This window comes from Balearica regulorum, chromosome 12 (assembly GCF_011004875.1).
Source record: "Balearica regulorum gibbericeps isolate bBalReg1 chromosome 12, bBalReg1.pri, whole genome shotgun sequence".
Taxonomy (NCBI): Eukaryota; Metazoa; Chordata; class Aves; order Gruiformes; family Gruidae; genus Balearica; species Balearica regulorum.
Window position 1 is genome coordinate 15,315,029 of NC_046195.1, and position 12,236 is coordinate 15,327,264.

Sequence of the window (12,236 nt, forward strand, 5' to 3'; positions counted from 1 at the left end):
GCTTTGCTCGCCCCGCATGCTTTCCTTGGAAGGGCTAAAATAAGCTCTACCTGGAGTGTGTTCAAAGGCTAATGTACATCCTCCCTTAATTATTGATTTGTTTATTGCAGACACGTTGGCAGGACATTTGCCACAGTTCACGCACCAGGCTCCTGCCTTCGGTTCCTCCTGCGGCTCACGGGGGCTGAGGGCAGGATTAGAGGGGTGCCATGGGGACCATGTGCCCTGGCTTGAGGACAATATCCCTCCATCCTCACCAGTGCCCGCGTGTCCCAGGGTCTCCCAGGTTAACCCCCATTAACCCAGCCCTGTGGGAATGGCGAAGGGCTTTCCTGCAGAGCCAAAATCAGAGCCCCCCTCCAAGCACCCCCCTTGCTCCCCAGGTGAGTAGAGCTCATGGTAGCTGTTTCCCACAGCAAGGCTCTCTCCTGTAAGGTGGTATCAAATCCTAGCCTGTGCCTAGGAAGTCTGGCACAAGGGATCAAAACACAATTATGCCATTGAGCCCCAGCTGCTGTCATTCCCGGGCGGGGAGAGACTAGATGTTGCGCATTGGCAGGATTGTTAACGACTCTGCAAGACCGATGCTGAGAAACAAGCGTGGCAGTGCCGGGAGAGGAGGGCTCAGAGGCACGGTCCTGCTACTGGGGCTGCTGTCAGCCTGTCATCCTATGCTCCAGGAGCTCCGGCTTTCAGGTGATGCTGGCATCAAAGTGGGAAAACACAGATACCACCAGCCACTGAGGGGAAGCATCCTGTGTTCGCTTGCTTTTCTCTGGAGCGGGGTGAGGTGGCTGAGTCAGAGTGTTTTGGGGTCCTGCTTGCTCAGCCCAGGGCTCCTGGCTAAGCCAGGCTTTGTGCGTTGTGGTCCCTTTGGGTCTGGCACGGTCACTTCTCCCTGCATGGCGGGTTGAGAGTGAGACGAGCTGTCTCACTTGCACCCATCATGGGATGGGGAGATGTCTTAAGTAATTCAGGGTCTCACAATTCCCCTGATGGACCAGGAAACCATTTCAAGCAGCTGTTGGCTCAACTCATGCTTGGGATGAGAGAAGTAGAAGAGATTTTTAAAATAATGCCCTTCTGGGGCCACAGCCATCTCCCCTGTTGGCTGTGGGGGCTGCAAGTCCATGGGCCCCCTGACACTTGGGAAGCACATTAGATGCACTTGATGCTGAGATGGGACTACACGTCCTTTCTGCATGAGGGATCTGGCACTCGGGTAAAAGCTGCCTTCCCTATCCTGCTGTAGATAATAGCAACTTCACTAGATTTATTTGGTAGATCAGCACCCTACATAAAGATTTTGGTAAATCATTTTATGAAAAGTTGGTTATTTTAGTTTCTCCCCTTAACCCTGCTCTGGCACCTCTCCCCAAAGTCAACAGAGCCCCCCAGGAAGGAAGATAAATGAAAGATTTGGAGGCATAAACAAGCTGGGGAGCTTTTTCTAAACCAATTTAATTTCCTTGCAAGGGCAGCTGGGGTTTGCAGAGCATGTTTCTGTGCACGTGTGCAGGGAAGAGCTCAGGGTGAGGAGGAATTGATTCTCCAGTGAGTTGTGATTCAACCTGGAGGCTTGGTAGGGGCCTGAGACGAGCGTTGTTACCTCTCTGATGAGGCGTGTGTCACGGCCACTCTTCCTTTCACACAATTTCTTTCCCAGCATCTAGCGGCAGCCTGAGTTTCTGCAGAATATACAGCGGTGCAGGAGGGATGCTGCCATTAGTGTGGGTGCCTGGCCAGAGGGCAGGGACAGTCAGATGGTGCAAGAAAATAGGGCTTGGCATGGATGTAGCTCTTCCTTTTGTTCTGACAATTATGCTTGAAAATAAGCTGAAGGTTTTTGGGGAATTTTTTTTTTGGTTCATTTTGATTAATTTTAAATCTACAGCAATTTTTCTTGCACCAAGGTCCTGCGTTGTGGGATATCCCAGGCTCTCTCTGCCCCCCTGCAGTCCCACGTGCTCCACTTGTGCATTCAGAGACTGAATTAGGAACACAGTATTTTTGAAACCACAGGCTTGGTTTGGGGAAAACCATGGGGGAACATGATGGAGACCTCCACTCCTTTGTCCTGGCAAGGGTTGTGCCCGTGACTGCAAGGCTTGACTGCTCACATTGGGAATTTACTGACTTGTGCCCACAACTGAGCAGCTCTGAACACATAAAACGTCCTTAGAGACGTGCAGATGGCAGGTCATCAGAGGAACAATGCTGGGACTATAATTCCTGTTATCTGCCTGCAGCATAGCCATCCCGAGTGCCTCCTGGGACTTCTTTGCAGCCCCCTCCCCAGCTCCTCTTCCAGCAGCCGCCCTCAGGCTTTGCAGCCTCTACCCGGTTAGAGCTTCCCCACCTGGGGCTCAGAACTGCTCCTCTTTCCTCTCGCTGAGAGATGGACCAGCTCTGTGCAGAGCATCGCAGGCAGATCAAAGCACTGCCTTGATTTCTTGACTGCGGCTATAATCCGCTCCACATTATTCTCCTTCTTATTCCTTGGGCTTTCCGAGACCTTTGTTTCAGTCTTTTTTTTTTTTTTTCTTTTGACCATTGCAGACATCCTCCCTGGACCATCTCTTGGACATTACAGCCATGACCAGACCTTTTCCCTGGCTAGGCACATTAATTCAGGAGCTGCCTAGGTGGGAGACTGGTTCAGGTTCTAGCGACGAATGCAAGCACAGCAATATTTGTTATCTTCATGACAGGGCTATTTCTTTAGACCTCACTTGAATATGTTTTCTCCTGAAATTTTTGTTGCTGTTTATTTAGCAAACACTTCCTCGTTAGGTGCTTTTCCCTAAACTTTCAAAACAGCCTTGGAGAGTTTATGAACAGGACATTGGCTGGGATGTCTTCATCCTGCCCTTGTCCCCACATGTCCACAGCTTCAGTAAGGACAACCCAAGGTTCAGGTCTCCTACCACCGACTGCCCTCCAGACACCTCCCTTGGCTGAGACCTTCATCCTTCATCACAGGGCTGTCGCTGCCTAAATGTGATCACCCCACACACCTCCCCCTGCCCCTCCTCCTGCCCCTCTCCCTGCAGGTTCCCGTGGCCAAGCTGCAGGATGCGACCTTCCCTGCTGCACGGGGGCTTCCCCTGCCAAGTGCTTGAGAAGCAACATGGACATCAGATCAAAGGCTGCCTCTGAGCTCTTCCCAGGGTGGTGGGAACCAGGAGCTCTGCTTCAGGGAGGAATACTTTTGATGTTCATGAACCCGCATGGCTCAGGTGAGAGGCACATGCCTCTTGGCTCTGCAGGGGCTGATGTTTTCCTCCTGCAGCCCATGCCAGTGATGCCATGGGGGATGGTGTGCCCCCCAAACCAGCCTTGATCCCCTCCCCTGGAGCTGTCAGCACCTCCCAGGCATTTACCCTGCAAGCTGGACTCTCTCCCAAATGACACTTTGAAAATTCCTGAGGTCGCTGTGCAAAGGAATGCACGAACCTGCATCCAAATTCCCAACGCAGGGGATGAAACCCTTCTCCCTGCCTCTCCTGTCAGAGCTCACACCCTGTGCTGCTGCCCGGCATTGCTGCACGCTGCCAAACAGCAGCTCTGCCCGCCCCAGGGCTGGCTGCGTTTCAGAGGTGTGCAAAGTGGTCCTGCTGTAGGCAGATTTGCAGATCCTTCTGGACGAGAGGGGGGCTAGAAAAATGTCAGCTCATCATTTTCAGCGAGCGGCAAGTGCTGTTCTGGTAATAGGGAGCGGGGCGGTGCATGCCTCAGCGCGGGCCTGCTGGATCGATGCAGAGATCAGAGGCAGGAGTGGACGTCGGAGCTTATGATGACTGAGCAGATATTGGACCACGGATCTCTTTCTGGTCATGTCCCGAAGGGCCGTGGTGTTTGCTGGCTCCAGGAGGCGAGTGGTGCATTGGGGAGCCTTTGCCTGGGAAGCGGGGTGGCGGGAGGAAAGTTTGTCCCCGAGGGATGGCCAGCCTGAGAGCGCAATGCTAACGGCAACCATGTAGGTGGGAAGAGCAGAAATGCAAACAAAACAGTTGCCTCCACCAATGTCTGTGGCCAGGACCCCCCCAGGCACCTCGCAGCCCCACTCTTTCTTCTGGGCTGGGTGTTTTGGTGGCAACTTGTGTCCCCATACAGAAGGCAGGTAGGATGAGGAAGACGGGGACCTCTCTGCAGAGGAACTGGTGTTTGGTCTCAGCCAAGAGCATCCCATGCATTTCTGGAGGCTCTCAAAGGCCAGAGGGAACACAGCCCCTAAGCCCCTGTGGGGCAGAGCTCTCACAAGAGGCACTGATTTCATCCTTCATGGAGATGCTTCTTGAAAGAGCAATTTGCCAGCATCCCTCAGAGCAATAACGGCAAGGCCTCTGCTCGAGATACCATCTCTGCGCTCTGACAGCCCCATCACTCATGCCCTGCTCCTGCCTCCCTCTTCCACGGGGACAGGACTGAGGGATGGAGGCAGGGATGAAGGCAGGGATGGCATGTTCCCATCACTGTTAGCTCCCAAATACTCCTGTCCCTTTTTGAGTCTGGGTGTGCAAGAAGTAGCACTGGTCTCACTGACCTTCATCTGTCTGTGGGCTGGTGAGGAGTGGGGTTCAAGCAGGGGAAGCAGGGCCGGGGGCCACCCTCTCTGGGGGTGGGTGAAGGCTGGTGGCCCGTCTGCTCTCTGTGGCAGGGACTTTGCTGTCGCTGCAGTCTCTTCTGCCAGCCAGCTCGCCAGTCCCCCCTGGCAGCCTGCAATGGGGAGGATGAGCAACCCCCTGGTTTCTTTCTTTTCCAGCCTACCTTCCGCCCGCCCTCCGGGCACCCAGCTGGACGCTCCTGCTCCTCCCATTCTCCCGCTTTGCCCGGCCACGTTTCCCCTGCGAGCAGCGGCTTTATCTATTAGCGGCAGAGGAAGCCGTGGCTTGGCACAAAACCTCCTCATCAGCTGCTGAAGCGGGGCTGGCCTGGCACCGGGTGGCAGAGCGGGGTCTGCATGTTGTGGGGGTGGGTGGGCTCCAGCATCCCCCCGACCCAGGACAGCTGACCTGGGACCTCCCCAACTTTCTGTTAAACCTCGCCTTTGGAAGGAGAGTGCAAAGTACGTAACTACCTTGGGTTACAGCAGAGGACCCGAAAGCTGCTCTGGGTGGTTTTGTGCTTCATTAGCAGTTGTGCTCTGCTCCAGGCCAGTGGTCAACCCCAAGCCTGGGGGATGGAGGTACAGAGGGCAGGATGCTGCCCGGCGGGGTTAGGAGGGTGCAGGGTGCTCGTGCACACAGCCCCACATTGAGCAGTGCCACACCGGCACCCCTGGGTGACAGTGGCTTCCCCCAGGTTCCGGCGTTGGTCTGCCTTGCCATTCTGTGGGGCTGCAGTGGGTCCTCGAGGCGGGTCTGTGCCCCCAAACGTGTCCCTACCCTGTGACCAGCCCTGCGGTGACATGCCAGGGCAGGCTGATGGCCTCACAGTGGTTTTACACACAACGGTGTGATTGATGTCAAATGCTACGAGGAGGCTGGGACCTTGCACCAGCTCCAGTATAAAGGAAGTCCCAGTCTCACCCTGAACACTGGTTTTGTTGGTAGTGTGACATCCCTGTCCCCTCTGCTACTGAGGAATGAACCCACACGCTGGCAGAGCATTGCAGGGTGCGCGGTGTTCCCCAGGAGCTTGGGTGCGTGACATGGTGCCCTCCTTCAGTGTCTGCTCCAGTCCAGTCGCAGTGCTGAGCCACAAGAATGGCGTCTGACGTGGGTGGGGAAACTGAGGCAGGGAGCCAAAGATACGCCAAAGATACGCCTGGGCATTTTCCCCTCTGGTGCCTTCCCAGCTGCAGTCTCCATATAGGTGCCTGGGGATGGGAGCTGCTTCTCAGGGTGGTGGGGACCTGCCAATCCCCCCGTGCTCCTCAGCTCAGAGGAGCCCTGATAAAGCTGACTGGCAGCCCATAAGCCCCTGTGGGCACAGGACTGAAGCCCTGCTGCGTGCAGCGCCTTGCACATCACTGATGTTTCCAGGGCCCGTGGTGTGGCTGTGCAGCAATGGGCGAGGAGTTACCCAAGTGTGAGTCTTGCTCGTGCCCTGCTGGGACGGGCTCTCCGTGAGCGTGGCTGTGAGCAGCCTGCTCCCCACCAAGGGGTATGGGTGCAAGAATCACAGATGCAAATCCTCCCTGCAGCTGTTTTTCTGGGGGAGGTTTGGGGTTTTTTTTCCCTTATTTTACCCCCAAATCCTGTTTCCTCTTCTGGACTAGGATGATTCGGGGTGCATAGCAGAGCCTGGAGGTGTTGGTTCAGCCTGTGCAGAGATCCCTCTCTCCTCTGTGTCTCTCTGTGCAAAGCCCTGTGCCTGGCAGAAGCAGACCCTTGAAATATTTGGAGTCCTACACCTGTAATTCCTCCCTTCACCCGTGTTCCTGCCTGCAGCACCCTCCCTTTATCACTGTGTCTCTGTGCGGAGGAGCAGAGACATGAAACTATTGGGGGTTGGGGGGGGGAAGGCATGCAGAAAAGCGCTGTAGAAAAGCAGAGCAAATTAAGCAGAGCTCTGATCTGCTTGGGTTTGTGCTTGCCAAAAATGCACCATGCATCTTAATTCGCTCTGCTGTTCAGCTCGCACTCACTGCTCTCCTGATGCCATTTCGGCGCTCTGAGCTCAGCCTTTTCAACACTTCAGTCTTCCTCTTTCAGGATTTTTTTTTTTTTTTTTTTGCATGTCTGATTGCAGAATCTGCTGCAGGAGGGAAGGGGGAAGCCAGGGGAGGGAGAACGGGAGCCCCGACCCTGGGTGCTCCTGCCTGCACTTCCCGGCAGCCGGCTGAGTCCCCGTTGCATTTTGGAGTGGGGGTGTGCGTTGTGTCTTTTCTAGAAAGTCCTTCCTGGGTGCTCTCCAGTCGTTCCCCCCCCCCCCCCCCAGCCGTCTGATCTGCCTCTCGCTAGGATCCTCTACAGAAGAAAAAAAAAAAAAAATTTTAAATCGCTGTAATCCACACTGGTTTTTATTCTCTTCCAGTTCAGTTTAATCTTTCTTTTCTCTCCACCCTTCTGTCCGGATTGCGGGGGGGGGGAGAGGGAAACCCACCCAAGAACCAAGCGAAAGGCAGCATCGTTCTCCTCCGAAAGACGAAAGAGCCTGAGAAAGCAGGAGCCGAGCCAGAGCCCCTCTGCTCTCCCCCAGCACAAATTTAACCCCAGCTATAACTTTCCCTCTGCAGGCGGGGCTGAGCTGGGGCTCCAGCAGTGCTGGGGTGGGTTTTTCCCCCTCTCAGCCCCCTCCCCTAGATTGATTTTAGCGGAGAGGGAGGGGGGTGGGGAATCCTTTTTATTGCAGAGCCCGGCTCGCTTTGCAAGCCTTCCTCCTCCTCCTCCTCCCCTGCTTTTTGTGCCCGCCGCAGCAGGGCTGGCCAGGCCGGGGGAGGGAAGGGATGGGAAGGGGAGGTCGCCCCCTCCTCTCCCCAGCCTCCTCTCCCTCTGTGTGGTTTTTTTTGCAGGTGTGTCAATTTTAATTCTGCCCAGTAGGTGGGACTTGGTGACTTTCGCACCGTTTTTGTTATTTATTTATTTTCCCGGCTGCCTCCCCAGCCTCCCGTTGCAATCCTCCGGAGCGGCTGGTGGGGAGCGGCGGGCGGCGGGCGCAGGGCGGCCGGGCCAGCATGCATCCCCGCCCGCTGCCGCTGCCGCTACCGTAGCGGGAATTACAGCCTCTCCGAGCCAGCTGCCAGCATGATTTCATCTGCTGGAGGATTTTTGCGTCTGATCGCTTGAGGTTTTGTTGTGTTTTGGTTTTTTTGGGTTTTTTTCTTTTTTGGTTTTTTTTCCTCCCTCTGTCTTTGTTTCCTTCCCCCTTTCCCCCCCTTCCCCTCCCTCCATCCCCCCTTTCCTCCTCCTCTTTTTTAGAAGCAGCAATCGGAGATGGATGTCTCTCTTTGCCCTACCAAGTGCACTTTCTGGAGGGTATTTTTGCTCTGGAGCATTTGGGGAGACTATCTGCTTTCGGTGCTGGCTTGCCCTGCTAATTGTCTTTGCAGCAAGACAGACATCAATTGCAAGAAGCCGGATGATGGGAACCTCTTCCCTCTCTTGGAAGGGCAGGATTCAGGCAGCAGCAATGGCAACACGAGCATCAATATCACGGACATCTCAAGGAACATCACTTCCATGTAAGTGGGGGAGCCCCCCGGGCTCTCCCGGGGCGCCGTCCCCTCCCGGCGGCAGGGTGCGGGCTGGGCTGCCTGTGCAGGGCTCAGGTGCCCTCGGCATTGCTGCGCTGCCTGGCAGAGCTCAGCCCTGCTTCCCGTGCAGAGGATGCAGATCCGGCTGATCCCCCTTACCCCATCCCCCCCCCCCCCCCACACCCAACACCCCCCCCCAAAAAAAAAAAAAAGCCAAAAAAAAAAAAAAAAAGCCCAGCAACAGTTTGGCGAAGGCTTAAGAGGAATAAAGTAAATGAGATCTGATTCCTTAGCAGGAGAGAGAGCAGCAGGCAAAGATGCTAAAGCTGCTGCTTCCTTTAACTGTTTGCTTCTGCAAGGGAGTGGGGACGCCAAAGCTACGCACAGCCACATATTTACCCAAATTGGGCAAGAAAAGCAAGTTCCGAGCGGCTTGTTCTTTTTCGAGACTTTGGATCCGATCAGAATGTCTTTCCCCCCCTCCCCTTTTTTTTTCTCATCCCCACAACACGAAATACTCCCTTCCCTGCCCTGCCTGAGTGTATCTGGGGATCTGCGGTTTCGCCTTTTTAAGGGGAGGAAAAAAAAATAGGACAGTGAGATGTCTCTTAAGTAGCTTATTTAACTCGCATTGTTATAATTTTGCAACTCGATGTGGTGCTGCGATAGGATCTGTGTGTTTTCCTCTCGGGGTGGTGGCGGTGGGGAGAAGCATCGGAGCAGGGAGATATTTTTAGTTGAGCACTTTGCGTTTGTTTGCATGCTTGTTTATCTGGAAAATCAACTTGAAGTTGCATTATCCTTGTTTGGAGAGGCAGTTAGCAAAGCCCATGTTAATCTCATCAGCGTGGAGTCGAGAAAGGAATATATTTTCTTCTCCTGAATCCATCGTGCTCTGTGTCTGTGTGTGTGTGTGTGGAAAAAAAAAAATCCTCATCACTTCCAATCTCTGCTCTTTATTTTCCAGTACATTTTTGGGTGAGATGAACTCTGAGCCATTTCATTATTCTAATGCTAATTGAAATGTGAGCATTTAGGGAAATGTAGCCCCCAGAGCAAGTTGCCAGTGGGAGTTGAGCAGAGAAGAGGTGGAATCTTTTATTCTGGCAGTTAAATGCAGCAAGGTTTGAAATGAGTAATGGAGGGTTATTTATTTATTTTTTTTCCACCTCGATCGCACAGTTGCATTGAGGGAGCGGGCTTTGCTGGGTCTCTTCTTGAGGCTGTTTTCTTTGGTCACAGTGCAATTGCAGCAGAGCCATGGAGTAATTGCAGTGCCTCTTTCGCAGCTCTGCTTGTCACCTTTGCTGGGTAAAGATGACAGGAGCCGCTTTCCCCGCTTGCTTACAGGTTCATGCGACGCCCAAGCAGGTTTTCAGCAGGTACCACTGACCCTGAACCCCCAGCCCTGCCTTTGCCTTGCCAGCAAACCTCTGCTGCAAACCCAGCAGGAATGGGGAAAGTAAAGGGAGAAACTAGTGCAATGCTCCCCTTCCAATTGCCCCATATTTATCCTGCGTCGTGGTGCTGGAGTGTTTTCTCTGCAATGCCGGAGGGACTTGGGTGATGCTGGGGAAGTCAGAGAAACTCGTGTTGGTTTTTTTTCCTGTGCTTGCTGTTTGTTGTGGTTTGGTTTTAACCCTTTGGGGGGTGGGGAGCAGCAGGAAAAGCTGCGAAGGGTTTGGAAGCTGCCAGCGTGAGTGAGTGTGCGTTGTCAGATGCACACATACATCTGAACTGCTGTGAGAGGTAGTATTACATGAGTCCTTTGTGCCCAGAAAATGTCTTTACTGCTTTGAAATTGAAAAATGCTGATAAGCAGTCTGTAAGAAGGAGAGCAGTCAAAAAAAAAAAAGGAAAAACAGGCACCTCGGAAACAGAGATGTTGGGTATTTTTTTGGATAGGAGCTTCTCTTAAGTTGAGGAAGGAGAAGAAGGTGCCAGTTTTTGCTGGATGTTGTATGCATCTCTGCTCCACGCTGAGCAAAGCACGTTCTCTCACCCTCTGCATCGCTGCCAGCCCCATGCCTCCCTCCTCTGGCTTGGGGGGGCTGAGGCAAAGGATGGGGTGAACCCCAAAATGCTGTGAGGGTCTGAGACCAAGCATGAGTAAAAAACTTTACCCAGGGGTCTGTGCTTACTGGGAAGACAGCAGTGGTTTGTAGGGGATGCTTATGGGGCAGAGGGATGGTTTGGGCAGTGGGGCTGCTTCCTAGTGAAGGAGTCACTGCTGGGAGCCAGGATTGAACCCATGTTTGTGCTCTTGCATGGGAGGCATCAGGTCCTGCACCCTTCCAGGTTGATGTCAGGCCTCTCCTTGCCAGCCCTCACATCATGGATGCTGGGGTGAGGGATGCATCGAAGCCCAGCCTGGTCATCGCTGAATCACTCCCGGCACGCGGGTCTGATTCAGCTGGGCACTGAACGGCGGTTCCTCCTGCTTGCCACGCTCACCGGGGGCTTGGCTTCATCAGGCAGCTTGCCTCGAGTGGGCAAGAGCACCTTTTCCCACCAGGCTGGGGGGTGAATAGGAGGAGGGTTACCCCTGTCCCCACAGCCAGGGGATGCGATGCTCCAGCTGCAGGCCCTGGGGGAAGTGGTGGTCTCTGCTCCATCCTGCTGCTGGTGAAAGGACAGATGGGATGTGGGGTGGTGAAACCACTGTGGGGGTTTATTCGTGTCCAAAAAACAAGCTCAGCTTGGCAACCTGAGCTTGGGTGGTGCTGATGAAAGGCTGCCAGGACCCATTTGGAGGGCTGGAGAAAGAAAGCAGTGTGAGCCAGCTTGGAGGGCTTGTCTATCTGCCTTGAGCTGGGGCAGAAGCTCCTCCATACCAGGTCACCCCACCCAGACAGGTTCCCCCCAGCACCGGGGGCCAAGCCATCAGGAACTTCAGGTTATTTCACATCTCAGCAGCTGATGAGACACCCCAAGGCAAGAATGGCAGAAGAAGGACAGGAGATACCCAGCCTGTAGCACTGTTCACGGAGGCTGGCAGGGCAAGCCAGCCCTGTGGGTGCCCACAGTGTGGTACCCCATCACCGAACCTCCCGTTGCACCCCTCAAATGAATGGCCTTTGCTCCAATTGTTGCTGCTTCTGGTTTCCCACCCATCCTCCTTTTGGTGAGAACAGAACAGCCACATTTAGGGCTGGGCAGTTCCTGCCCTGGCTGGGGGGGACGGTGGCACACAACCTTTGTGCAAATCCAGGCTGTGCCAGGTTAATAGTAAAGCAGGGGAAGGGCAGGAGGTTCCTGCCCTGAGATAGAGGAGGAGGTTAGGTTGGCTGATGTCCCTCTGCCCTTTCCCAGCCTGCCCAGAAATGTATCCAATTTCGGATCACATCCCTGGGGATGTGGCTCTGCACACAGTGATCCTTGCGAGCGCTGCCAAGTGTCCTGTCTAGCCGTCGGGCCAGTTTGGACCCCAGCTGACATTGCTCCAGTTTGGAGTCACGCTGCTGGATTTCCCCCCTCCTGATTCGGGGAGAGGATGACCATGGGGCTTGGGTATGTTCATGGCATCGCTTTTCCTTGTGCAGCTGGGTGGCCTTTGCTGTGTCCCCAGCCAGGTGTGACTTCTGGAGATGCTCAGGCTCCCCCCTAACCCAGCCTCACCCCTGCAGTATGGGGCTCCATCCATTGCAAAACCTCCCTAAAAAGACCAGATGCATAAGGAGAACTTCGGTCCGGGAGGTCCCACTGCACAAAACCCCTTCTGCCCCCATGTACCGAGGTGTTTGGCGTTCTGAGTCTGCATCCATGGTGCTGCGGGGGTCTGGCTGGCGCATGGGGCGGCTGGGCTCGCCTGTGCCGCTGCATGTCGGGGTGACTGCGGGCACCGCGTGCTGGCGGCGGGCCGGGGAGTTACCCTTCTGGCAGCGTGGGCAGCGCCTGCGTGTGCCGGCACGGTGCGTGGGGAAGGACGGACGGAGGAGTTTGCCATCTGGGCCTCCCTACTTCTCAGCTGTTGCTATGGCACTGCAGAGATGCTGCCAGGCAGGCGGTGATGGCCTGCATTTGTCACCCCTGGGCTCCCTCGAGGTAGGGAAACGTCCCCGGTATATAAAGCCTTGTGCCCATACCCAACTTCACC

The 12,236-nt window shown here is 54.7% G+C and overlaps 1 protein-coding gene across 7 annotated transcripts in view; it reads left to right on the forward strand.

Annotated features, from left to right (window-relative positions):
* Positions 1-7,279: 7,279 nt before the first annotated feature.
* The window catches only part of NTRK3 (neurotrophic receptor tyrosine kinase 3), a 218,397-nt gene continuing 213,440 nt past the window's right edge, over positions 7,280-12,236 (forward strand). For all 7 annotated transcript variants that reach the window (XR_012837450.1, XM_075764640.1, XM_075764641.1 and 4 more), the window contains exon 1: positions 7,280-8,128. Coding sequence is in view for 6 of the 7 variants with exons in the window: in XM_075764640.1 (XP_075620755.1) it covers positions 7,881-8,128 (248 nt within the window). In the remaining variant the exon portion in view is untranslated. The remainder of the gene's footprint in view (positions 8,129-12,236) is intronic.